The sequence below is a fragment of the Embiotoca jacksoni genome, unplaced genomic scaffold (genome assembly GCF_022577435.1).
Source record: "Embiotoca jacksoni isolate LCO1_2020_lvr unplaced genomic scaffold, fEmbJac1.0.p SCAF_24, whole genome shotgun sequence".
NCBI lineage: Eukaryota > Metazoa > Chordata > Actinopteri > Embiotocidae > Embiotoca > Embiotoca jacksoni.
In genome coordinates this window covers 2,607,176-2,634,482 of record NW_027185375.1, presented here as the reverse complement: position 1 = coordinate 2,634,482, position 27,307 = coordinate 2,607,176, and the positions used below count along the sequence as shown (strand labels likewise).

The following is a 27,307-nucleotide window of genomic DNA, read 5'->3' as shown; positions in this document are numbered from 1 at the left end:
AGGCTTTGTCAAAAAGAAAAGTTTAAAGCCTAATCCTAAAAGGTATATGCCTCCCAAACCCAAACCGGGAGCTGGTTCCACAAAAGAGAAGCCTGAGAGCTGACGTTTCTGGCTCCCAGTCTTTGAAAATTCTCTGAACCACAAGTAAAGCCTTCACTCCGAGAGTGGAAATTAATGAGCTCTTTAAAAAATATTATGGCGCTTTGGTCATTAACAGATTTTTTTTTTATTTAAGCAGAAAAATACGAAGTGGACTTTATGGTAAATCAATGAAGAGAAGATAATTATGATCGGTTTTGCTAAATCCCATCAGTTTTCTTGCTACAGCATTTTAGATCAACTGGAGGCTTTTAAGAGGGGAAACTGGGACACTGTGTCATGCGGAGGTGTTTACAAGGACCCAAATGCAAGCTCACAGACTTGGGTATCAGTTCCAAAATACAGTCTTTATTGCAAAAAAACCCAAAAACAAACAAACCAAAAAGGTGGCACCTATCGTGTCCACTTGCTTCCAGTCGGGAGGGCAACTCGACCGACAGATCCTGGGGGGGCAAAACAGGAACAAACCTGACTCCTGACACGCCGATATTAAGTATCCACAGCAGGTGGGACTCAAGATAAGAGATGGGATGTCCTTAATATTGACAATATTGCGCAATTGAATGGAAGCAGTCCTAAACACTTGCTTTAAGTGTCAGTTGAAGAACATATTCTGGCCAAATGTAACTCCAAGGTTTCTCCACGGCAATGCCACCCAAGAGGAACGCTAAGGTTCAATTATGAGTTTCTGAGCTTTTTAGGGCAAAATACCATAACTTCAGTTTTGTCTCAATTCAGAATAAGTCAATTATAGGTCATCTATACTATTAAAGTGTTCATCGTGAGTCCCACATTTCACCTCAATCGGGCTCACAATGATCGTAATGGGTATAGCCAAGGTAAAAACGTATAGTTTCCAGCAATAGCCCTTTAAATTTAGATGATCTGTCTGTGCAAAACTGCATTTTTTATTAAAGATAAATATAATTTCCACCCAGCTTTATCCACAAAAATTTCCAATGGAAGACTGTGGCTATACTGGGTATAGAAATGCTCATTTGTTTCTCCAAATTGCCTCCCTGCGGTTTGTGACGTGACGCGTGTGGGGCGTCGGGACACGGGTCCCGGAAAAAACGGTTTGCACCGGGAACAACCACAATAACACAAGTTGAAGCTTGAACAGTTGACGTCCAAGCACCCCTGGTCGAGAGTCACTGAACTAGATGATGGAGATGTTTTAATAAGCATCCTTTCATTTATTAAATGTATCTTCAGATAGGGACCCCCCCCCCCCCCCACCCCCCCTTGAATTTGCATAATTTCACGTTTTTATCGCCCAACAACACCGGCTGGAAGTTGAAAATGTCACAGCCACCTTGTAGCGTGGAGGAAGAAGGGTGGCGGTGGTGGTGGAGGGAGAGGCGACCGTCTCGCTCTCTTCCTCCTTTCTCTCCGCCGCGCACGCACACGCACACACACACACACACACGCACGCAGCTTGCCATCAGCAGCGTCCTACGGCTGCATCTTTTTTGCTCTGCTGTAGCAACGCAGTTGCTCCTCCGTTTTTCCCGTGCAATCGCGTCTGTATCTGACATCCTGAAGGCAGAATTCTTTTGTGTCTGCACAGAGGCCATTGTTATCTCTACACCTGTTTTGTTTTTTTTTGTATTTTTTTTTGTAAGATAAAGAACGTCATGGCCATGATGGGCAAAAACGAGCGACGAGACGTGAATTTCAAATCCGTGCTGAAGAGGAATTGGCTTCTAATTGCCACGGTTTTATCGGTGCTGCTCGGTAAGTGGAAGCCCCTTAATGTCTGCTCTTGTTTGCTGACGAAACGCTTTGACCTTCATTCATGTGTGTGTGTGTGGTTGTTGTTGTTTTTTTTAAACTTATCTTTATCGCTATTTATATATCCATCCCATTTTCTTTATTTTTTTTTTTTTATATTATTCATTCATGCTTTGTGTTGCTGCCAATCTCGAAACCAATCCGCCTTCTTTACGTCAGCTGGCTAAAAAGCAACAGTACACACGTTAAATGTGTATTCGGGAGTACACGGTTTATATTTCATAATGTAGTCGGCGCGGAGACCGCACTTTCCTCCTTGTGCGTCTGGACGTGTCTCAAGTCAAACGTGACCAGACTGAGGGTGACAGCTGATGGTGGTCTAATCCCGGCGTAGAGGCACCACAGCGCTGTGCGTGAGTGTGTAGTGTTCAAAATATGTGAAAAGATCTTCAATGCCATTTCCTTTCTTATTTTAAGCAGTTTACATCGAGCTTTGTGCTAATTAGTTCATAGTCCCTTCTTGCATTATTCACCAAAATCCTTTTTTTTTTTTCTTTTTTTTTTTTTTTCTTTACATATTCAGAAATACCCTCTTAATTTTCTCCCATTCAGAGAGTTTAATGAGAAGACTGCATTTAGACTGGAAACATGGGTCAAAGAGTAGCCTGGCTTTCTGTAGTTCAAAAATACAACTATGTCCAAAGCTCACTGAGCACTACCAAGCCCCATCAGCATTTACATCACCCACAGCTGGATTACTAACCGGGGGGAAAGCGGGAGACCATCCCAGACCCCCTCAAATCCCCATGTTCACTAAACATCAATAGGTTTTTTTTTTGTAATATGATTTATTGAAATTGAATTATAGAATATTGTAGATATGTTTGTTGGAAGGGGTGTCAGTAGGGGCCAAGCATCAAATTTTTGCAGCACACCCAGCTCAAAGGTTTATCTGGCCATCAACATGGCATGATTGAATGTCTAACAACTTTGAGTCTTCATTTTTGTCTCACACTCTGAGGACTGTTGGACTATATTTATTACAAGGGTATAATTGCATGACTGTTAATGGTTAAACAATATTATATGGCAGTGGGCTGGACAATTAAATCAAGCTGAAAGTATTTTACAAGTAAACAAAATTATATTCTAAAAAAAATACCACAATTCTCTGAAGGCAGTGCTGTGTGGAACTTTTATCTCCATATTAATAATAATAATAAACTTTATTTGTATAGCACCTTTCATACAAGAAATGCAGCTCAAAATGCTTTACAGCAAGATAATCACACGCAGTGTTTCACATAAAAACAGACATAAAGGAACATTTAAAAATATAGAAAAGAAACGAGACGCATAAGAAACAGATGAAATGCATACAAATTATACACAAATAGAATTAAAATATAAAATAAGCAATATGCATTTTAAAGGCACGGCAGTTCAAGCGCAAGAGAGATTCAAGAGTAGCTAGTTAAAGGCTAACGTAAGAGATATGTTTAGAGCTTTTTTTTTTTTTTTTTTTTTTTTTTAAAGTATTAACTGAGCTAGCTTCCCTGATATCTAACAGGTAGTTTGTTCCACAGCTTTGGAGCGTAGCTGTCAAAGGCTGAATCCCCAATTTTCTTTTGGCCGTTGCTGGGAACCTCTAATAGACCAGCAGCAGATGATCTCAGTGTTCTTGAAGGCTCACAGTTGACCAGAGAGTGAGCGACGTGACTCGGTCCGAGCCTGTTAAGAGCTTCGTATGTGAGGAGGAGGACCTTAAAGTCAATCCAATGTCTTGCAGGCAGGCAGTGCGGAGCAGCCAGAACCGGACTGACGTGTTCTCTCCTCTCGGTTGTGGTTAATGCTCGAGCTGCAGAGTTTTGGATGAGCTGAAGTCTATCTGTCGTTTTCCTTGGTAGGCCGGTAAAAATTACAATTACAGCGGTCCAGTCGGCTAGAAATGAAGGCATCAATCAACTTTTCGGCATCTGTCTGATTTAGAAACCGTGGCTATGTTTCTAAGGTTTCATCATGTTAATGTGGGGTTTGAAACCTAGATCTGAGTCTAAGATTACACCCAGACTTGTTACCTCTGATCTTATCCACGGAGTTAGTTGCACCAGATCATTTTCTACGATTTCTCGTTTTGTTTTGGGGCCGACTTGGAGAATTTTCTGTTATATCCTCGTCGCACCAGTGAGAGTATCACAGTTAACATGCCACAGCCTACGCTGTTGCTACTGTTAGAGCTCCAGAAAGGAGAATAAATTGTTTTGAGCACCACAAAAGGATTTCTCTGAGCTGACAACTGCTTCATCTAAACCACGGACGTGTCTTTTAAATCCCGCATCGCAAGATCTTATGAATGATTTTCATGGTTACATTTAGATAGCATTTCTATAGCTAACCAGTGGCACCAGCAGAATTTAATTTCAATGTAGGCACATGACTTGCTCGCTGACTAGGTGGAAAGTTTTTTTTTTTTTATCACGGCCAATTACTCCGGTGAGTACTCGTGTCATTGCATTGGCGTGTTCATAGTTCAGCCATGACCCAATTGCAACAGTAACTATGAGATGTGCGCGAACTAAGTTCTGCAACACTGCATTAGCTTCAGCACTGTGATCATCACTGTTAATAAGTGTTACGGGTATCTATTTCATCCCACCTTGTACACGTATGGTTTTGAGTCAGAGCCTATTGTATGTGGGCATTCTGAATGTGAAGTGAATTTTTGATAAAAAAAAAAAAAAAAAAAAAAAATACATGTAATTTCTACCACTCACCAACATCTATTCAACTTGGTTGCTTTATTGTTAAAAAATTACAAAGGAATAGGGCATACTGGGAATAATATAGGCACCGGGGGGCGATCACGGTAGCAGACACACAGAACTCAATCACAAAATTAGGAACATCATGTCTCAGAGCAATGCTGAAAAACTATTTTTATTGTATTTGTTGTCTCGAGGCTAGACCATCGAAATTCTTTATAATCAGTATATCCCAATAGCCTATTCCAGTTGAACCAAAATGCTGCTGGGAGAGTCGTAGGATTTATCAAGAAAGATGGTAGCTTCTCTTCACGTAAAATTAAGAATGGATTTTAAAATCTATTCTAAATTTTACATCTAATTACATACCAAGCATACCGTGATTACCAAGCTCCATCACATCTTAAAGTCCCATAGTACCCTATTGTCCCAATAGAGTGTTTCAATCTCAGATTGCAGGCTTACTGTAATTGTGGTTCACAGAGTTTCTAAAAGTAGAATGGGAGGCAGAGCCTTTGGTAGGCACTGAAATTTGGATTGGGGGCTGGTTTGGACACCCTCTTACTTTAAGATCAGGCTTAAAGCTGTCCTTTTTTTTTGATAAAGCTTCTAATTAAGGCTGGCTCAGATGCCGCAGAGTCAGCCTTGTTATGCTGCTATAGGCTCTGGCCACAGCATGATGTACTGGGCTTCTCTCCTCTTTTCTACTCTCTCTTTACCTTTTCATGCATTTATATGCCACCAGCGCAATTTATTGACTTTGTGCCTTCTGGGCTTTTTCCCTTTGTCCTCTCCCTCCCTGTACTTTCTGCAGGTACAGAGGTGGGAAGCTGCATGTTTTTACGCTGTGATTACTGGGCCCCACCAACCTGCCCAGTGTTTATTGTTTGTTGTCTCTCTGTTTTCTCTGCTCTCCCCACGCCCCCAACTAGCTCAACCAGATGGCCATCGATCTACGAGGCTGGTTCTGTCAGAGGTTTCCTCCTGTTAAAAGGGAGTTTTTTTTCCCTTCCAACTGTCTCTCATGCGTGAACTGTTAAAATATGGGTTTCCCCCATATTGTTGTAAGGTTCTGTTTTAAGGACCTGACTGCTAAATGCCATGAGATTACTTCTGTTGTGATTTGGTGCTATAAAAATGTAATTGTCAAACTTGTTGAAGGTAACAGGATCCTCGGAGCGGTGTAAAATGTAAATCATTAATGGATTTTGTACTTCCCCATGTTTTGGAACTGCAGTTTGTAAAGTCTTGGGGCTTCGGCATAAGCAGAGCGATCACGGGCCAGAGGGTGCAACCGCCTCAGGGCCCACGCTTAGGCGGGTGCCCCTACCGAGGCTGGACCGTCACAGTGGATATCTTCTGTTTAATTATTAAAAAGACAAGCGTGTTTCACCAAAGCCTCCCCTGGGTTTGGCTGTTTTCCTTTTGCCTCGCCTAATTTCTGACCCACATCAGACCCGCAGCTGGTTATTCACTGCGATAAAGAGCTGAGTGCCAGCATTTCGCTGAACAATTATACAATCTGAACGCAATGATCCATCCTGACAGAAAAGGTTAGTAACTAATTTACTATAGGCCTACTACCCCCACCTTTACAAATATGAAATACGCCTTACATTTCTAGAAAGATTGAGAATTAAATTGAGGCTGCAGTAAGAGGTGTCTCTTTTTTTTTTAAATACCTGATGCGTGAGTTCGTGCATGGATGAGTCCAGACTATCTAACCTCACTTTGCCGTGTTCTGATCGTGAAATAAACACTGACAAAGACAAAGGTGAGGAGGGGAGGATAAAGTTTTAAAAAGGGACCGTGATGTTCAAAGTCAGTTCACCTATTGGGATTATTTTGTTCAATGGAGGATTGATGAGCTAAACAAAACCGCAGCAGGCTGAGCAGGGAAACCTATTCGGAGTGAGACATCCATAATTTGTCGTAATTAACTTCAATTTTGGGTAGGACCACAAAAAAAAAGAAAAAAAAAAAAAAGGAAAGTTAGAATAATTTGTTGTTTAAATCCGGGTGCATGTAGGCACCTGTCTGTGGTTTTGTAGACTGTCTACTTTATATTTGGCTTTGTACCACTGAGTCCGCTTAGTGTTTGTTTCCCTTGTAAGAAAGACATGGTGAGACAGTGCAGCTGACTGTCGCTGTCAATCAGCAGCGGTGCTGAACTAATCCTCAATCGATGCGCGTAAAGTGCAACGCGCTGTCTTTGGTGCTGTATTTGAATACGACAGGGCAACCTGTTTTTTGGGGGGGGCGGTTTCAGAACAAGTTTACCAGACAAGGTGGCTTTACTACTCGACTCAGTAATTGACAATTATGTGTTTATAGGATGGGACGTGTAGCCTAATCTATTTCACAGTTTAACATTCTGTTTGCCCCTCCCTCCCTCTGCGCTGAGAGTCTAGTTTCACCACTCTGCACCTCCTTTTTAACTCCCATCTTCCATTGGGGGACCACTGACAAAACCCTCTTAATTAACAATTCCAGATTCCACTGTTTTTGAGTTTCAAAATCATTTATGGTCTTTTTTTTTTTTTTTTTTTTTTCCGGAAAGGATTTTTGACAAAGCAAGTACGATTTTAGAAAATTCTTAATGGAGTCTGGCGAATATCAGGTATTTTGTAACGAGTCGGTTCGCAGTTTTTATGTCCTGCTGGTGTAGGTCAGTGGTTGCATCCTGCAGCAATTTAGTCGGTCATCCAACATTGTTCTTTTACTTTGATTGTCTCACATTCAACAAGTGTCTCCCATTTGGTATTTTAATTTCAATTACATGAAAACTTCCCATAGTAGATGTAGTTTCAACAACAACATTGCTTTTATCTCATTGTTGTTGTTTTGAGCTCAGCTCCAATCAAGGCCAACATTGTCATTGGCCTGGGAGGAAATTGCCTAGGTGCTGTTGTATTGTGAAATGACAGACTGACTCTCTGCAACTTCCGTAGTCATTAACTAAATGAGGCTTTTAAATCAACAAGAACACAGTGAGATTCATCCAAAGCACTCAGAATTAGATGCAGCACATTTACCTTAAAGACATCACCTACATGTAAAAGGAAACGTGAAAGCATCAAATATCTTGACAACTTTAAAACTTGTAAGAAATGTATGAATTGTGTTTGAGATTTTTTTTATTTTATATCTTAACCCAGCTACAGCATCTCAGAGTGTTACTTTATGTCCTCCAAGACTGTTTTCTGCTACTTTGGAAGGGGAACAAGAAGTAGAGAAGAGGGATACAGATGCAATAAGAAAGTGATATAAGAAAATTAGGATGACAAAGCACTGTCAATGGTGCTCAAAGTCTGAGTGAAAGACTTAATTTATATTTATTTAAAACAAGCATGTCTCCTCAGTACAGAGCCAGGACACACTAACTTTAGCTCAGTTTAACAAAAAAAAATAAGATTGGAAGCAGGGACTGATTACAAAGGCTACAAAAAGACTCAAAATGACACAAGAAATGCAAGACCAGTACAAACAAATGCAAAATGACCATAAAGAGCGGCAAAATGACAGCAAGCAGGACCTTCTTAGGCAAGGAAAATATAAGGTTTCTTCAGATTTTCTTTCATCATTACGAAAGTCTAGGTTATAAATTCAAGGAGAAGTACATGTGACGTGAGTGCCAATGACAATGACAAGTGAGTGAAAGGAGACGTGGAATCTAGAAAATTTCCACTAGTGCCATTTTGCAACACCTAATCCTGACACCAATGTCAGATATACATTTTCGACAACACTGACAAATGTTCCAGTATCCATACATTTTTGAGCATCCCTTGACCCTCAACAACAATTTCCTGTATCATGGCAAAACAAAAACTTTGCCACAACAATGCCCTTTGGTGAAAGCTCAGGCTTCTTAATATCTCATCATCGAGGTCTTAAACCTATTTCTAACCCAGAGTGAGGCAGTTCTGGTCAACCTGGTAGAAGAAGCATGTGAAAGCATAAAATATGGATTTTTTTTTTCCTGTTGCCAGTCGGTATATAGTCATATGACTATGACCTAATTGCCGCGCAGGTGCCTGTTATCAAACATGGAAGCTTTGGGAATTAAGGTAACAATAACTCAAGTTAGGGTTGGGTTATGGCACCAAGAGACTTTTTTTTTGTAGATGTAGGCATGACACACATACCTACCAAATTTGGTACTTGTCGTTGAAAGCAGCCGTAGGTGCTGTACTTTTGGGGGTACTACAGAGACTTTTCGCCAAGCCCATGCCCAGAACCCTCATCAGATGTAGAGTTTTGCTACTTCTGTTACATGTGCTAAGAAAATAAACTCCTTGCCTGCAGATAGCACAAATGTTAAACGTGGACAGAACAGCTCCATTTTATGGAGAAATTTAAAGATTATGTGAGTTTGGGAGTTATAAGTTAGTTACACAGCACGCAGTACGTCCTGTGTTGATGCAATAAGTGTGGTTTTGTCATCCAGGTACAGTTTGCAGTGTAATTCCAGTCTTTTATGGCGGTCTGTTATACGTGATAACACAGCCGGTATTTTGGAGCGCATCACTAAAATCGGCGCGTGACATTTACAGTTGGAAAATGTAGAATGCGTAATATACGAATATGAATTGTGCTTCATCAATTCCACATGACAAAATGCCACTGGCCTGTGAAATAATGTGTTCAGCACATGCCATTGCAAGTCTGCATTCATTTAGATGCCATTACCAATCTAAATGTTTCTCACAATGCAGTTGCAATGTGCTCGTTGCGCCTGCTACCAGATCAACATATACGGCAGCATACATGTTATGTGATTCAAGCATTTTGACTATTTTCAAGAAAAACAAAATATTGATAAGTGAAACCAAGCAGCTCTTGATGATTTGACTTTGACTTGTCTTTCTCCTAATCTTTCAGGGATCAGTTTGGGTGTTGTGGTCAGAGAGCATGTGTCCCTCTCAAATCTCCACAAGCAGTATTTTGGCTTCCCAGGAGAGATCCTAATGCGAATGCTGAAGCTGGTCATCCTTCCACTCATCATTTCAAGCATGATAACAGGTAACTTGAACATGTAAAAATTGTACAAATTTAAGTTCGCTTGCTGCCTAAAACACGATGACCACTTACAGATTAAGCAATTGATACTGATTTTCTTTTAACAACGGCACCTGTTAAAGATGGGGATATTAGATTGTAAGTGAATGGTCAGGTCTCGTAGTCAACATCGTCTCGTAGTCAGATGTAAAGTCTTAAGTCACTTGGACAAGGGTCAGATTCTTCCAGCTAGACGGCTGAGTCAGAGCATCTCAGAAACATCAAGGCTCGAGGGATGCTCCTGATCGGCAGTAGTACATACTGACAACGGTCAGAGGAACAAAACAAGCTCTGGCTACTGAGTGTTGAGCCCGTGCTGGAACAAATCTGATCTGTGGGGCTGTTATTCACAAATTACTGTAGTTTAGAGTCCAGCACATGGAGCAGAAAACTAACAACCTTTTTAGACTTGGTGACAAAAATTAGTATGTATTCAGCATTTACCCAAGCTAAATTGTATGCTTTTAAAAAGATTGTTTTTTAGGAGCTTTAAAAAGCATTTCATAGTTGCCATCAATAGATGGAGTTTGAGAATCATGTTAAACTTATTTAGTTTTAATCGCATTAGACCCTTACACATGATTTTCAAGGATTTGTTGAACTGTCAGACTGTCAAATATATATAGATCTGTAAAAAGACTATCTGTGATATATATATATAGCATATTTACAGAGTACAAGCTGAGCTAAGGAAAAGCTAAGTATCAACAATATAAACAAGTGAAATTTTGATTTTTTTTTTCTACAACTGCAAGCAACTTCTGGATTAATTTCACATTTATAGGCACGCTGGCTAGAATAACAGTGAGGCTTCTAGGCTTCTAGCGCTGTCTGTGCAATAGGCTATAAAATCTTTGACTAGATAATTATTGTATTCACTTTATTGTATACACTTTTAACTCATCTCCAGTCATAGCTAATGATACCTGATAGGACAAATCTCTGGTTCAGATATGATTGTGCTTTTTGTCAACAGGTGTTGCAGCCCTGGACTCCGAGGTTTCAGGAAAGATAGGTCTGCGAGCTGTTATTTATTATTTCTCAACAACCATCATTGCAGTTATTCTTGGTGAGTTGATATTCTCCTTTTCTCAAAACTTTGTTTAAATTCAACTTTGTTCAAATACATTATTTAATTTTATTTTTGTCAGGTTGGACACCGTATGTAAGGGTGGTTGATCATATATTTTTACTACAACTCTGTTTCCACAAAAGTTGGGATACTGTGTAGAATGTAAATGAAAAAAGAATGCAATGATTTGCAAATCAAGTAAACCCATATTTAATTGAAAATAGACCAAAGCCAACGTATCAAATGTTAAAACAAAGAAATGTTATTGTTTTATGAAAAATATGTGCTGATTTAAAATTTGATGCCAGCAACATGCCTTCATCTCCTCTCTGAGATTGCTGTAATGCTCTCTTCTCTTCACTCAGTACATCTAGTCTCCATCGCGTACAGTTAATCCATCATACTGCTGCGAGACTTCTTACTCAGACAAACACATTGCCCCGTTTTAAACTTCTCACTCTCGCATACAGAGCATTGAACAGTCAGGCTTCTTCATATGTGGATAATCTACTCAAAACTTCATCCCTCACCCACCCTTTGACATTAGATAATTCAAATTTGCTCTCACATGTCTCGACCAAACATTTGTGGTTGTATCTCTAAAATTATGCAATTCTTAGCCTGCACCTCTGCGGTCCGCTGACTCTGTTGACTCTTTCAAAAGATTGCTGAAGACTTTCTTGTTCACACAGGGGTTTGGGTAACCTGTAACGATTTTGACTACTAAAACGTACTCCTAGCGACAGAAATCTAAGAAAATTCTTTGAATTATTATGTTTTCTATGAATTGCCCCTAAAAGTTAAGAGTAGATCCTTGCAAAAGTAAAAGTTATTTACAAAACATCTGAGCCCTTAAAAGAGCTCTTAATGTGAAAAATTGTGAGGAGGACTTTTACCAGGCTTAAGAATAGAAAGCAGAGGAGAAAATTGCAGAAGTACAGCGAGGTAGGAAAAATATTCTTAAAACGTTGAATTGAATTGAGTTAATGAAATGCTATATCGTGCAGGAATGATGTTTGTAGTCAATCTCATTACAGATACGCTCATGCCTCTCACTCAACGCAATAACACAATAATGCCAGAAATGAAAGTAATCACAGCAGAGATATTTGGCAACTAGAAATGCGACAGTGCTGCGGCGATGACTCTTGCGATGCAGCAACCTGATCACACAACAGCACTTTTACAGCCTCATATGGGGACACAGTTCATTTCATTTCCTCAGGATGTCAACATCCATTTTATGCCCACCATCACACAGAATGGATTTTTTTTTTTTAATCAGCCAATTACATCTTTCAGAACACTCCTAGCAACTTGGTAAACCATGCCTCCTCACTAAGATAAGGGTTTCTGTCTCTTCCTTGTTTAGAGTTTCTCTGAGAAGTTTATTATATTACTCCTAGCTAAGACTCCTTGCCAGAAATGTTAAGCTTCAGGACCTCTCTGAGAGGATTCTAACAATGTTTTTGTATACAGCCCCAGCTACTCCAGCTGGATACTTCATTGTGTATCGTGTTTTTATCTTGCATTGTGTTTTTATGTTTCTAAATGTGGTTCAGCAGATCTTTTTTAACTTCCTTTTATATGTTGTTTTTAGTTTGGAAAGCACTTTGTGACTGTGTCTGTGAAAAGCACAATATAAATAAACTTGACTTTGAATCATCATCACAGCGTACTAAGTTGTGTCATTCTTTACAGGAATTATTTTGGTGATGACTATCAAACCAGGGGTCTCCCAGACAGCTGACCATATCGACAGAACGGGGACCACGCCCAACGTTACTACGGTTGACACACTCTTGGACCTCCTCAGGTGAATCTTTTGACCACGAGAAGCTTGAAATATTAAAATCATTTCAGGCATATTAAGATAGTTCATAGATTTAAAAAAAAAATTCCCCTCAGGGATTAATAAAGTAACCTAACCTAAATTAAAATAAAAGGTGACCAGTCTCTTCTTGATGTTACTCTTTGCTGAACAAACAAAAAGTGATGGAATACCATCATAATAGGCAGGTAAAGAAAGATTAAGTGTAAAGTTGAATTCTTCCAAAGAGTTTGTGATTGTCTGTTTCTTAAAGTCTCAAAAAGTTATGTCAAGTTGGAAAGTTGCATCCCCTTGAGTTACTTTAACTCAAAAAACTGTCGACTTGGAAAAGTTATATTAAATTACATTTTATTAACTTTAATGTTAAAAACGGACAGTTATTTGGGTTGTGTAAAAGTGGATTTCAGATGATGTTTTATGATCTGACAACTACTTTGTTTGTAGCATAGTGAGCCTTTTAAATTCCAGAGCTCCAACCTTCAGTTTCTTGACTTAAAGTGCAGCATGTACTGAAAATACATTTCCCTTTCTATTGCCAATCTCATGGCATCCAAAGAGAAGGCATTTGCAAGAAATGGATTTTAGTGTTTTAGTTCCATTTCTGCTGAAGTATTTCACCTCAGTAGCTTCTTAATTAATTTGAAAATCCTTCCCTCCTGGATTTGGAGTTGATTAGAGTCGTTGCAATGACCCACTTCTGAAGGAATGATTGTGGTGCACATCATTATCTTCTATTTACCTCCCAAATCTTGTCTATTCCCGTCAACAGAAACATGTTTCCAGAAAATCTGGTACAGGCTTGTTTTCAGCAGGTAAGAGACTTTGCACATTAATCTTGAATTCCACATTCTGCACATATTGAATTGTAATTTGAATCTACATTTGGGTCTGGTGACAAGAAACGTGTCCAATTTCACTCTAGTACAAAACTAAACGCAAGGAGCTGGAGTCTCCGACAGTTACGGTCAACACCACCACAATTCCACCTCTCACAACTACTATAATGGCGGCAGTGGAGGTAGGTGTGCACGTTGCTCTGTTCATCAACAGACAGTCGTTTGTCAAGCAAACAAACTTGAAGTAGACTTGCCCCGGAGTTCCCCAGTGTTTTTGTTGGGAACATCTTAGTGGATTTTTATATCCTTACTTGTGTCCTTTTGCTGCATTTTGGTTTCATGTTTCATTGCTGGCAACCAGCATCTTATCTAAATGCATCAAAAGACCCAATAATGACTCGTAAATAGTCACAGTTCAGTGGATAGTAATCCCAAAGACAACGTTTGCACAGCTCATCAATGAGTCTTTAGCGTCAGCTAATGTGGTTGTAGAACCAACATCCTGGCCTGGTCTTGGTTAATTGATTCTTTTGTTCTCTTGCAGAACATTACTAAGGAGTATAAAATCGTCGGGTCATATTCGGATGGAATCAACGTGTTGGGACTTATCGTGTTCTGTGTTGCTTTTGGCCTCGTCATCGGGAAGATGGGTGAAAAGGGTCGTATCCTTCTGGAATTTTTCGATGCCTTGAATGAAGCTACCATGAAACTGGTCCAGATAATTATGTGGTTCGTACACAAGACTGATTTACATCTATGGGCCTCCTTAGGTACACCAAAGTTGATGTCTATATGGGGAAATTACAGCACCAAATAGCAATACAAGTCTTAGGGCAATTGACAGAGTAAGGCCCTTTCAACAGAAACTTACAATATTATAGAGGAACCCTCAATAATTCCCACCAGAGGAACAGTTAAGAGGAAAAACTCCCTTTTAACTGGAAGAAATCTCTGACAGAACAGTGGTAAGGAAATCTGGCTCAGAGGTGGGCGGCCATCTGTCTCGACTGGTGGGAGTGAGGGGAGGGCGTAGAGAGAAAAGAACAGCACGGAGAGATGACAAACAATAAACCAGGAGAGCCATGAGAGAAAGGACAGAGAGGAAAAAAAACACCAACTGCAGGTTTTGACATACAGTGGTGACATTTGAATACATGGACAGTGAAAGAGAAAGTCGAGTAGCTCAGCTCAGCACATCATATGAGGTCCCCCAGCAGCCTATGCCTATAGTAGCATATCTAAGGGATGGTTCAGGGGCAAGCATAACTAGGTTCAGGGGCACTATAAACTTTTTTTTTTTTTTATAAGGAAAGCCTAATCTTAAAAGTAGAGAGGGGTGTGTGCCTCCTAAACCTAAACTGGGAGCTGGTTCCACAGAAAAGGTGCTAATTGATTTGTCATTTCAACTGTAGTGCAATTCAGTGTTCTTGTGTCTTTTCAGCTACATGCCAGTCGGGATCCTGTTTCTTATTGCTGCTAAGATCATTGAGGTGGAAGACTGGGAGATCTTCAGGAAGATGGGTCTTTATATGGTGACAGTGCTGAGTGGGTAAGCCGTCCTGTTATTCTACACCGACCTGCTCTAGACTCCGGGATTAATGGGTGACATTTGGGCCGATACGCTCTTTCACACTACAGTAAAAGTTGAGCTCTGTGTGGGCGTTGATAAGAGCCAAGGACATTTAAAACTGCTCAACCTGCAGATGCAGTAAAGAAAGCTTCGCTCATGCCTCTAAATCTAAATGACACCCATAAAGACTTTACTGTAAATCCCTTCCGGTTAGGTCAAATCAAGGAGTGCTTCATTTTGACGACATCAGGCTCGTCGACACAATGTTCACACTTTCTGGTATTGTTCTAAATGCAAAATACCATGAACATGCACTGTCTGTAGTTTATTGTTTGTACTGTATGCCTTTTCTATTTCCCCAAATATTTGATCAGACTTCCCAGAAATATTTTAGACATAGTTAGAATAAGATGATTTTTTTTCCCCAACATTTATCTGTTGGAAGCATTTTAAGTGTAATTAAACAAAAATATCCCAGTTTTGCACATGAGATGTCAGCAGAAGCATGTGGCATGATCTGTAAGTCACCTTCTCTGGAGTTCCAAAGGTTCCTGGTTCAAGTCCCCTGATAGATAAATCAACAATAATTAAATGTGTGTTTACAGTTTACTTTCACATTGATCTTGTCTATTTAAAAGCAGACAATCATTCTACTGCTTGCAATTTTCTCAAACCCCGATCATTGACGCCCTCAGCTATATTCCCTTCTTTTTTTGTTATCAGACATGCACAGCTGGACCGTACAGAAAGTCAAAGAGATTTAGTTGCAAACTGGTGGCAATAAAGCAGCTTTCAATTTAATAAAAACACAGGCTGTGTACTTGGTACTTGTTTTACCAAAGCCTGGATTTAGTTTTGTTTTTTGTTTTTTTCTAGAATACTAGAAAGCTAAATGTCATAAAAATGACCTGCACCTTAAACCAGTTCATTTACAATTTCCAGATCGTGGTTGTCAAAGTGTTTTAAATTTACAACCAATCTGGTTTGTGCCTTGGGTTGGCTTCTTCCCCATGGAAAATTGACAAATGCTCATTGGTATTGTAGTTTATTGTATTTAGAGCCATCCACCATACCAGCATGACAGTTCTTAAGAAACAAGGTTGAAATAATTAAAACTGATACTTAACGGTGGCATAAATTACACTTTTAATTTTGTACTCATTCAAATTTGGAGCGGCAACTCTCATTAGGAGGAAAAAAATTTAATGACAAACTAAATCAATCAGTGAATATCAGTTATATATCAGATGCAGTGACTTCTCCATTAAATTGATCTCTGTCTCCCCCCCAAAGGAAAACACAGCCCATCACACTTAGGCTATTTGAGAACAATCTACTAACAAAGAATAAATCAAATGACTGAAATACCAGAATTTTGTCAAGGTAGAGCAAGTTAACCGCATAAATTAATTTCATGATAGTGCATAGTTAAAAAATTCAACATTGTATAAATGATGAATTGATCAAAAGGGGAAAAAAAAAAACTATGGCTGGCTAACCAATGAATAAATCAATGGGCATAAACAATCATCTTCAAAGATATAAAAATAATATAGTAAATCAATATTGAATTAAAATACTGCGATAGATGCGCATTGTGGTCACATGGCAAAGAGCTACATGTCAATATGACATTCGTCCAAAGAATCTGCCTTACAGTATCTCCTGAGCCTTTCTGCTGCAGGTCCACAGAAAGGAGAGCGTGTGCAAAACTCCACAAATTACATTTGGATGTGTGATGAGTCACAATGAGACAAACGCTCGGTGTTAATTACAGTTCTTTTTGATGTGAGTTCCTCGAGTACAGAGAATGTTCCATTTTAATTAAATATGAAATCTTACCAAGCTCCTGTGACAAAATAAACGTTCACTCTATGGCTATCTGGCGTTAGCATTTTGCTTGAGCACATTAAGTCTACCAGGGAGCCGTTGTAAATTTCTGTCCTGCTAACAGAGAGTCTTTTTTGTGAAGGAATAGTTTTTGCATTCTGTTTAACATTCAATTCATAGTTTTATGTTAGTATGAGACAGGAGGTGTGTTGGTCTTTGCCAAAGTAGTGTGTACTCGGCTTGACCTGGTTTTTGGCACGCCATTGATCATAAACTATGTCCACCACACAAAAACCCTGAATATTCTTACATTATCCAGGAGAGTCTCATGATCTCTGGGCTGTGGGAATGCATCTACTTTCTAAAGTCTAAAATTGTACTTGTAATACAGTAAATGATAATTCTCCTCAAGTGTATTCTTCTGTAACTGTCTCTTTTGTTCCTCAGTCTAGCAATCCATGCCACTATCTGTCTGCCGCTGATCTTCTTTGTCATTGTGAGGAAGAACCCGTATACTTTCACTCTTGGAATGGCTCAGGCCCTAGTGACAGCACTCATGATCTCCTCCAGGTCAGAATCTCCATTGTGTCTGTAAAGTCAAACCATATTCTGCAATTACACTACTCATGCAGGAATATTATTTTCCCCAAAATATATTTTCAAGGCAGCAAGGAAGAAATGTTTTCCCCATTTAAAACCACTGTTTTATGCCGTAACAACTGGCCCCCATAATGTCATCCAGCTCTGCTACCCTGCCCGTCACCTTCCGATGTGCTGAGGAGAACAATCGCATCGACAAGAGGATCACCCGCTTCGTCCTCCCAGTGGGTGCCACTATTAACATGGATGGCACAGCACTGTACGAGGCGGTGGCCGCCATCTTCATTGCCCAGCTGAATGACTACGCTCTGGATGTTGGTCAGATTGTCACCATCAGGTACATCATTGTTTCTCGGGGCATTCCTAACCGCAACCCGCAAAATACTACTTCATTGTTCACCAGGACAAAACTTTGTCTGAGACAGCGACCGCACATTGACAGGATAAAATATGTAAATATAACCAGCCTTACTGTTGTATGACAAGAGACAGTAGAATATTACTGACTGCACATTTACTCTGCACATTAATGAATTTTCCATGTAGGGCAAGGTGGTGTTGGAATTATCCTTCTGATATTTTACCGAGGTAGTGCCAACGCCAAAAGGAGACTTGTTTTGATACGTTTCCACACGTAGTGTAATATAAAGAGGCTTTTCTATCAAATTTCTTTCTGGAAGAAACAAAGGAAGCTAGAGTTCTCAATTAAATACGAAACTGAGGCCATACAAGGGAATGCACAATTTAAACGTAAACTTTAAACTTAAAATCAGAGAGTACATAGGTAAAAAAATCAGCAACAAGTAAACAGGATCAATGGGTAAAAAATATCACATTTACTAATAAAATGAATCAACTCAATTTCAATTTAAAAATGGGTCTAAAATTTTTAAATTCAGTAGGTTTGAGGTGAGGATTCTTGAGCAGTGGTACTGCTACTGTGTGCTTAAGGCACAGGGGAACACAGCCAGTGGACAGTGAGCTATTTAAAATAGATGAAATAAAGGGGCGGATACTGTTAAAAACCTCTGAGAAATTAACAAGCATAAGATCTGAAGGACTCCAGGAAGATTTTAATTTAACTATTGTGTCCTTTAAGTTGCACAATGAAAGGGCTGCAAATTAACTAAGCAAGGCGGAATAGCTGCATGATGGAAATGGAGTTTTATTTCATTTATTTTGTTTTTGAAAAACAATATAAATTGGTCTGACATCATAGTGGTGGCTTCAGTTTGTTGGCTTGGTGGGTTACTAAAGGATTCAATGGTTATAGGGTTATGATGGTTTGTTGTAATAATGCTCAGGAATGCTAAGTGGCCATTAGTTCTTTCAAAGTTTGGTTTGACACTATACCAGGTTGTTTTTTTTACATTTCCGTTCCACATGTCTGCATTACTGTTATTTAGCCAAGGTATGCTGCAATTTTATATGACTGTCCGAACTTTTACAGGAGCTATGAAATTGATAAGTAATTCTTCTGTTGACAAATTTGATTGTGGGTCATCATTATGTATAGACGCAGTGGTCTAGGCTTTGTGAAATCTGTCTGCAGGGTTTGTATTTAGGGCACGAGAGGAAACCTAAGAAGCCTCTAGCAATGGGAAGGAAGACTTACAGCATGGGACGCTGTCTTTTTTCCTTCCCCTGCATTGCTTCATGGACCAGAAGCATTTCAGAAGCGAAGTATTTTGTCTGCTCCTGTTTTTTACTTCCTGATTTGGTCTTTTTTTTTTTTTTTTTTTTTTTTTCTAGCGGGTAAACGTTGTTAAAGGCTTTCTTTTTTGGTCCGTTTTGTGTTTATTGTTGTTATTTCATACTTTGTGCTGTAGCCCACGAAGTTAATACAGTTTTCTTTATTTTGGTTGTTAAAAAAAAAAAGTCAATTTTTGAACTATTTTGTAACAATTTCACAGTCAGTGCCTGGAGCAGGAAAGGACATATTTATTCTCCAATTTAAAAGATGGCAGGGGTAGACGTCACACATTGACTTAGCAACCATCAGCTCCAGTGGCTGTGTCAGAACAGAATGTGAGACAGACAGAAATGGTGGAAAATATTCTTTAAAAATAATTGTTTTGTGGATAGATACACTTAAGCTAGCCTCACAGAGATTGACACAATCAAGACTAAAACTAAAAATATCCAATTGTTAAAATTATTTACCTTGTTAAACATTAAGGTAAAAATGACCAGCATTTAAAAGTGTAATTTCTAGTATAAAGTTACTTAAAACTGCATGAAATGCTCATTTAAACAGATCTCCATTGATGTCAACAAATAGGCATTTTGCCACATAATGTTAACTATTTGAAACATGGAAATGGTCTCCCGTGTTAAAATCCAGTTTTTTCAATCTATCCATCCATGTTGTGGTAGAATTGTAACAATAACAAGCCTGACATACAAAGTTCCTCAAATTTTACAAATAAAGTTTTTAATTAAACCAAACAATTTGAGTCATTATGAGCATCTCAGCGCTTCAACATTTTTGGGACTTTTTTCCATCATTCACCGAGAAAAGCTGGTATATCTCAGCCTACCCCTCAGCCTCGTGTTTGGCCTTGTTTCCCCTCCTGATAGGTGATTGAGAGACTGCTACTTATCCTCCGACACCACGCCAACCCTTTTTTGACAAGACTTTTGCTGACTGAAGTCTTGTGTTGTTTATGTAGCAAAATCTGTATTTGTGAAGGAGCTGCTTTTCTATTTCTCCATGAGTGAAGCCTGATGTATTGGTATTCTGACGGTGTGTTCACTTTTGGTCTGTCTGATCGTTCTTTGAATTCCAGTTTTGTTTAAGTGTGCCATGCACTGCCCCCTTACAAATTTTGAATAGCCATGATTTGATGCTGAAAAAAACCTTCACCTGAATAATAATCTAACTTCTGACACTTAGTTTTGATGACATTATACCCACTGTGAGCAACAAGACTCTGATGGATTTATCAAATCCGCCTGAATTTCATTTGAATGTTACTTCAATAGAAGGAAATAATTCATGGAAATCTAACCTTTTGTACAGTATAAAAATGTTTCTAAAATTGTGTGTTTTGTTTCAGTATAACAGCCACAGTTGCCAGTATTGGAGCAGCGGGAGTGCCTAACGCTGGGCTTGTCACCATGGTGATAGTCTTAACAGCTGTTGGATTACCTGCAAGTGATGTCACTCTTATAGTCGCTGTGGATTGGCTGCTGTGAGTTTTTGTCTGTTGTCTTTCTATGCAGACTTCCTCTCCCCTATGAAAACTATTAGAACAGCAGAGCAATGCTGTAGATTTACTGTGGGCTCTGTGTTTCAGGGATCGGTTCCGCACTATGGTCAATGTTCTCGGCGATGCTTACGGAGCCGGTATCGTTCAGAAACTGTCCAAGAGGGAACTAGAGAGAATGGATCTGATATCAGACGTGGATGTCGCCAACCCATTTGCTCTGGAAGCCACTTTGGACGAAGAAGAGTGCGAGAAGAAATCCTATGTCAACGGCGGCTTCACCGTTGATAAGACAGATGCAATCTCCTTTACGGAAACCTCCCAGTTTTAGCCTCTGGCTGGCTAGCAGGAGCAGAGTAAGTGCCACGCTGCTATGGATGTATAGTAACACAGGAAACTTTACAGCATGTAACAGCACCATGAAGAGAGAGAAAAGCTATCCAACCAGACCCATCCAAGCTCAGACATCAGCAATAGCAGCCTTCATTAAGCTTACCTAAGATGATCACCCTTCATGTTGAACATTTACAACCACCACTAGATAAAAGTGCTTCCTTCTTACACTCAAATTGTGCCAAGATCAAGAAAAGTCAATTTTATTTTGAATAAGAGTGCATTCTTTCTTGCAAAACTGCACTCAAAAGAGAGCTATTTGCCTCTGTGTGTGTGTGTGCACGCGTGCTTATGTGTGTGCGAGGAAATTCTTTTTGAATGTATCTGATGTGAGTGTATGTACTTTGCAAAAAAGAAAGTATGAATTAAACACAGACAAACAAAACAAAATCTAACTTAACTCTTGATTAGACAATAATGCACAAAAATGTCTGAATGTTTGGTTTATGGGTGGCTGCGGTTGAATGTCTATGTCCCATAATGAAATGCTGTGTATCTCAACTGTGCCAAACATATAAAGAATTTTTTCACCAAGTTGCATGAAGCAATATGCTAAAGAAATGCTGATCGCAGGCTGCATTCATTCTCTATGGGGAGTTAATGAAGGCTTGTGGAGTCAATGAGCACTGTGAAATATGAGGACAGTTTTGTACAACTGAATCACAAGCATTTTTCAATGCATTGTAAACTGTTTTAATTTTACATTGTATCTGTGTCCAGACATTGACGGGGAAACTTCTAGTTTATTAAAGACACCTAATTTCCCTTCGCAATAAGGCCTTTAAATTGTCAATGAGGGGATTAAATTAGTTAATAATCAGATAATTAAAGTGTATCTTTATCACAATATTTTTTATATTTTTTTTCACTGGCGTGAATTGGAAGAAAAGAAAGAACAGCTAACCTGGCTTGTCATTTTTTTCTTGTCTGTGTACCAACTCAAGTTAATCAAAACAAAGAAAAGCAACAACTGTTCGCTACAACAGCTATTTCTTTTATAGTTTCATTGCTTTCAACTGCTTAAAAAATAAAATGCTGACTAGGATTGAAAAGCAGCAGTGTAATTTTTAACATCTCAAAGCGATGACATCTCGTTGGTAGCCATGACTACAGGACCACAAACCTGTAGTAATGGCTTGGAGCATTTTGCTATTGAACTGTGTTAAACTATATAACTTATCAAAGGGCCACATGATAATGGTAAAACTTTATAAGCACTTTGTGCAGTAATTGACTTGACATGGTCTGAGCCGCCTATTTTACACACCCTGTCACTATGGTGGCCCTGTGAGCTCAACAATTTAAGCTCTTACATGAAAATGGAAATAATGGAAAAGCAAATTATGAAAACATCTCCACTAATTTGACGACACGTGCAGTAGTTCTAAAACATGCTAGAAATTCAGACAACACAACACATTACAGAAAATATGTTTCAAATTCAGACAACAGTTGTCTAAACACATTGGAAGATATTTCAGAGGACACTTAAAAATGACGATGACACACAGAACCGTGATCCTGCGCTGTGTATTTGACTCCATGCAGCAACTAGTGTTAGTGGTTGTTTGAATGGTGGCGTCAATTTGAAAAGATATGGTACATGACCAATGATGGTGCCACTGAGTCTCTTGCCAGAAAATACAACAATCCATATCCCAGGACTCACGTTAGCCATAACAAAGGTATTCTAGAACAACAGACCCAGCAGATCTAAAGTTTATGATTTGTACATCTTCAAAACAGCATTATATGTTTCCTTCTACCTGTTTTCATGTGCAATTTTAGTTTGCACATACAAGATCTGAGCAAAAATAAATTTTAAAAATTCATTTTTCACCTGTTAGAAAAATTACTCAGAGGCTGGATTCAAAATCAAACATATCGGACATTTATTCTTGCAAGAAGGAGCAAATACATGTCCACTCAATGAAGGATGTCCAGCATTGCTCAACGTCTCTCCTCCATAGGGCAGCCTTTATACTGTGTGACAAGCAGTTGACAGTCACCCCCATTCCCTTTAGATCTAAGTTCAGTTGTAGGTCACAAGATAAGGACATATGGGCGTCGTCTAGTAGACGTCGTAAAAGATGTTGTAAATGAGACACTAGGAACTTCTTAAGCCACAGGCAAAGAAAATAAAACTCATCTTATTTTCTTTCCATCATATCCCTCCTGTTTATACAAAGTATAACGTGTACTTTCAAAAAAAATAAAAGAATCATCATGAGGAAAATCATATTAATCACACAATTGTTGAGTATTGTTCAACCAGACATCAGTCATTGACACCACATCATCTCCATTGCCATTTCTCTCAAGTTTTGGCATGGGATCCATTATTTTGTCACACATCAGTGTCTGAGAACATGTCCTGTTCTACAGGGAGGAGAACAAATACGTCGTCATAAGGGGGTGGTTCAGTCGTAGGTGGAATCGGTGTCGTATTAGTGGCCTCGCACGTTTGGTCAGTTGTAGAAATTCGCATATAAAGGATGTCCTGTTTAGTCAATGTAACATTGATTAGTCTTTGGATCAATCCTTGGATACAGGGAATACAACAACAACCACAAATAATAAGTATGGCTGCTACAATTGGGAGGCTGTGGCTCAGATGAGTGGGTTGCACACTAATCGGAAGGTTGGTGGTTTAATCCCCAGCTCCTCCTGTCCACATGCCTAAATGTCCTTGAGCAAGACACTGAACCCTAAGTTGCTCCCGATGGTGTACCATCGGTGTGTGAATGTGCTCCTGATGGCAGCACCTTGCACGGTGATCTGTCTCATTAGTGTGTGAATGGGTGAATGGGAAAACCATGTTAAAGCGCTTTGAGACCAAAAGGTGATAAAGTGCTATACAAGTACAGACCATTTACAATTGCAACACTAGTGAAACAGGTGAGGAATAGGTCTTTCCATTTACCAAACCAAGATTCCATCATCCTGGAAAAAGGATCATCAATCTCAGCATTTTCAGCAAGTTCCTCACTTAGGGCGGTAAGACCCCGTAGAGCCTTGGTGACAGATCCATCTGGTGCTGTATTGTTAGGAATAAACGTATAACATACAGAGCCAAACATTTTGCATATACCCCCCTTTGTCAGCCAGCAGCATGTCCAATGTCTGCCATGCCATAAGACTAGTTGCATCAAACTGTTCGCTGAGGCCCTTAACAGCGTCTCATGTACAGGACCTAAAAGTGGGCGTGCCTCGGAGCATACAATGCAGTCGGCTTTGCCCATCATCTGAGCTGAGTACTGCATCCACTGTAGCCACATATTGGTATCACCATATCTCATCTCTAGTGACACCACGTCTGTAAATTTAGTTATTTTTAATCGTTGGCCTACAGGATCTACGTGTGAGCTCGTATTTGCAACGCTTTGGCGGGATACCGTGGTGTTTGGTTTGACTATATTTATCCAGATTAAGCCCTTTGGATCTATCCCAGGTACATCTGCCCCTCGTACTAACAGTCTGGAGTCGCATTGTTTTGGATTCTTCAGTGTCAGTATTAAGGTGTTGCAGTTTTGTATGTGACAACCTGGTGTGGTAGATCCCTTAATCAGAGACCGTTGTTGTTTTAGGTCAGTACAGGTGCTACCATGCACAGATATTTGTCTGACCAAACTAAGCTGCGATCTTTCCCCTTGCAGGGAAGAACCGCACATGCGTCAAATGTTAGACTGGCCTGTTGCCCTTCCGTGAATGTGAGAATTAATGCTCCCTGTACCCGGTACTGATTTTTTGTTCCTTGCAAATTGTCCATCAGCCCTTACAAATGCTCTTTTAGTGCGGCGAACTTTGTCAGTAGCCTGAGGTCCTGTTGTGGTCTTGTCGTCTGATGTCTGATTAACAGGTATGTTATATTGGCTTCGTACCAAAATATGGGGAGTACTATGAGCAGAGCTGTGAAAACAAAGAGTCCCACTGAGGCCACATAGTCCTATCCTCCTGAATGGATGCCATGTTATGCTGCCTTGAGCCATTTTAGCTGTACTGTCCGTTCACAGATATACCAAAATAAGCTCACCAGAACCTACTCCCCAGGGTGTTGTTAGTTTCTTCACTGGTTTGAGACAAGTACCCTTATTGGTATCACCTCCCTTTGTAGCCAGACTTCACCACGGGGGAAATGCCGGCTTACTTTTAATCTGGTATGTTATGTGGTTCAGGCAAAGGTCTCATCCTTTTGCAATGGCTGAGGTGTATTCAGGAGGTCCGTTCAGCAATCCAAATTGCTGTTGGGGTAGCCAGGAGTATCTCGAAGGCTCCTTCCCATCTGGCAGAGCTCCAATATTTATTTTTTATCACCTTAATGTAAAACCCAGTCCCCTGGTTTTAGGTCTATCGACTGGTTTTCCACCACCTGCGTAGGAGGGACAACAGAAGACATAATATTTATTTTTAACATTTTTGCCATGTAGTCTGCAGTCGTCTAGTCAGTGGGCTCCTTCTTGTCCACAATAGGTCCAAGTTGTGGCATGTGATAGGGATGTCTGTGTATCATTTCAAACAGTGAGATGCCTGTTACACTGGTTAGAATATGCATATTTAATGTTACCAGTGGAATGCATCTCATCCAATTCCACCCTGTTTCTGCCATCATCTTTCTCAATTTTAATTTGATTGTTCCATTAGTTCTTTCCACTAGGCCTGCTGACTGTGGATGGTATGAGCAGTGATGTCTTAACTGTGTCCCGAAAGCTGTGGCTAGGTGTTTTATAATGTTATTCACGAAATGTGTCCCGTTGTCGCAAAATATCTTTCCTGGTTTTCCAAATCGTGGTATAATGTCCCTTGTCAGCGCTTTTGCTACGGTCAATGCATCCGGTGTTTTAGTTGGGAATATTTCTAGCCACTTTGAGAAGGTGTCGATGATAACTAGGCAATATTTCTTTCCTTCGCATGGTGTTAATTCAATAAAATCCATGCAGAGATGCTGGAATGAATACTCTGGTGTAGGGAACCGGCCCCTTGTGGGTCTCATGTTTCCTTGGGGGTTGTGTTTTGCACATACAATACATGCCAAACAAAACAAAAAATGTCAGTAGTTTGTAAAGCCATATGTTGTAAATGCTTGGTTTATTACAGATACCATCCCTCCTGTTGAGACATGGTTTATCCCATGGCTCAAAAGGCCACATATCTATATAAACTTTTTTGGAGTATCATCTTGCCTTCCTGTCATCTCCATAAATCATCATCTTTTTGTTGTGATTTATTTGTCTTCTACTGTTGTTTTTCTTGGTTGTTGTTTTTTTTTATCTCATTGTCTAGGGCAAAGGTCTTCAACAGGGGGTCCGCAAATTTTTTTGTTGATTAGGCAATTTTTTCATAGTTTTCAAAATCGTTTTCTGTTTCTGGTGTCCATTGTATTTTATCGTGGGCAGCCATAGGGTTATCATAAATGAGTTTAGACAGTGGGGAAGTCGTTTCTGCATAATCTGGAATCCAATTCCAACAGAAATTTGTCATTCCTAAAAATGACATCATTTGTCTCTTTTTGTCTGATTTTGGTGCCTTTAAAATGGCCTCCTTACATCCTTCGTCTAGACTCCTAATAAATGACCTATATGCTCCTGAATCGCACAATAAAGTTACTTCAGTCTCTTCTATCAGTAGAGTCACAAAAGGTTTATCTTGTTCTGTGAGTAGTATTTCAACTGTACTTATCTCTAACACATCACAGGTCTCATCTTTAGTTTCTAGTTGGGTCTGTGAATCATGTGAATGAGTGTGTTTCTGCATGACCTGATCCTGGAGTGGTTGTGGTTAGTCATGCTGAACCCGTCTGCGACCGCCAACCGTCTCCTCCTCTGTCCCTCCCATCTCTCCGCCGCCCGCAGTCTCTTGCCCAGTGTCCATTCCTCCCGCAATTATAGCAGGTGTCGTTACCTGGCTCTCGTGGTCCTCCCCCACGGCCGCCAGCCCCTCTCCATCCACCTGGCTTCCTCCTTCTGAAATCTCCTTGATCATTATCCCCTCGATAATATACTTCCGAATATTCTGTGTCTTCGTAAAAGTTATTGGCTGCTGTCTGGGGTTGGAGTAGAGGGGACGGAGTTTGGTGACGGTATCGTGGGTTCGGAGACAGAAGCTGGCTGAGCAGCCAGAGGCGGAATAGGCGGAACGGGCAGATCAGCTGTTACCGGGACGTCTCCCATGTTAGGGTATGGAGGAGGATCGGGCCACGGTTCCATGTTGGTTCGTTTTTGTACCACATAATCATCATCCTCATCATTTCTCCAGGAGAAATGTATTTCAATTCTTAGATATAGTATTGGTGCATTAAAAGCTATACTCCCTT

The 27,307-nt window shown here is 39.9% G+C and overlaps 1 protein-coding gene across 1 annotated transcript; it reads left to right on the top strand.

Annotated features, from left to right (window-relative positions):
- The first annotated feature begins 1,529 nt into the window (after nt 1-1,529).
- On the top strand, nt 1,530-27,307 carry slc1a1 (solute carrier family 1 member 1). The gene is made up of 12 exons (XM_069159044.1): nt 1,530-1,836; nt 9,480-9,620; nt 10,633-10,725; nt 12,430-12,544; nt 13,329-13,371; nt 13,482-13,577; nt 13,940-14,124; nt 14,837-14,944; nt 17,243-17,365; nt 17,538-17,732; nt 20,455-20,589; nt 20,695-27,307. The coding sequence occupies exons 1-12, from the start codon at nt 1,737-1,739 to the stop codon at nt 20,933-20,935; spliced, it is 1,575 nt and encodes a 524-aa protein (XP_069015145.1). The 5' UTR covers nt 1,530-1,736; the 3' UTR covers nt 20,936-27,307.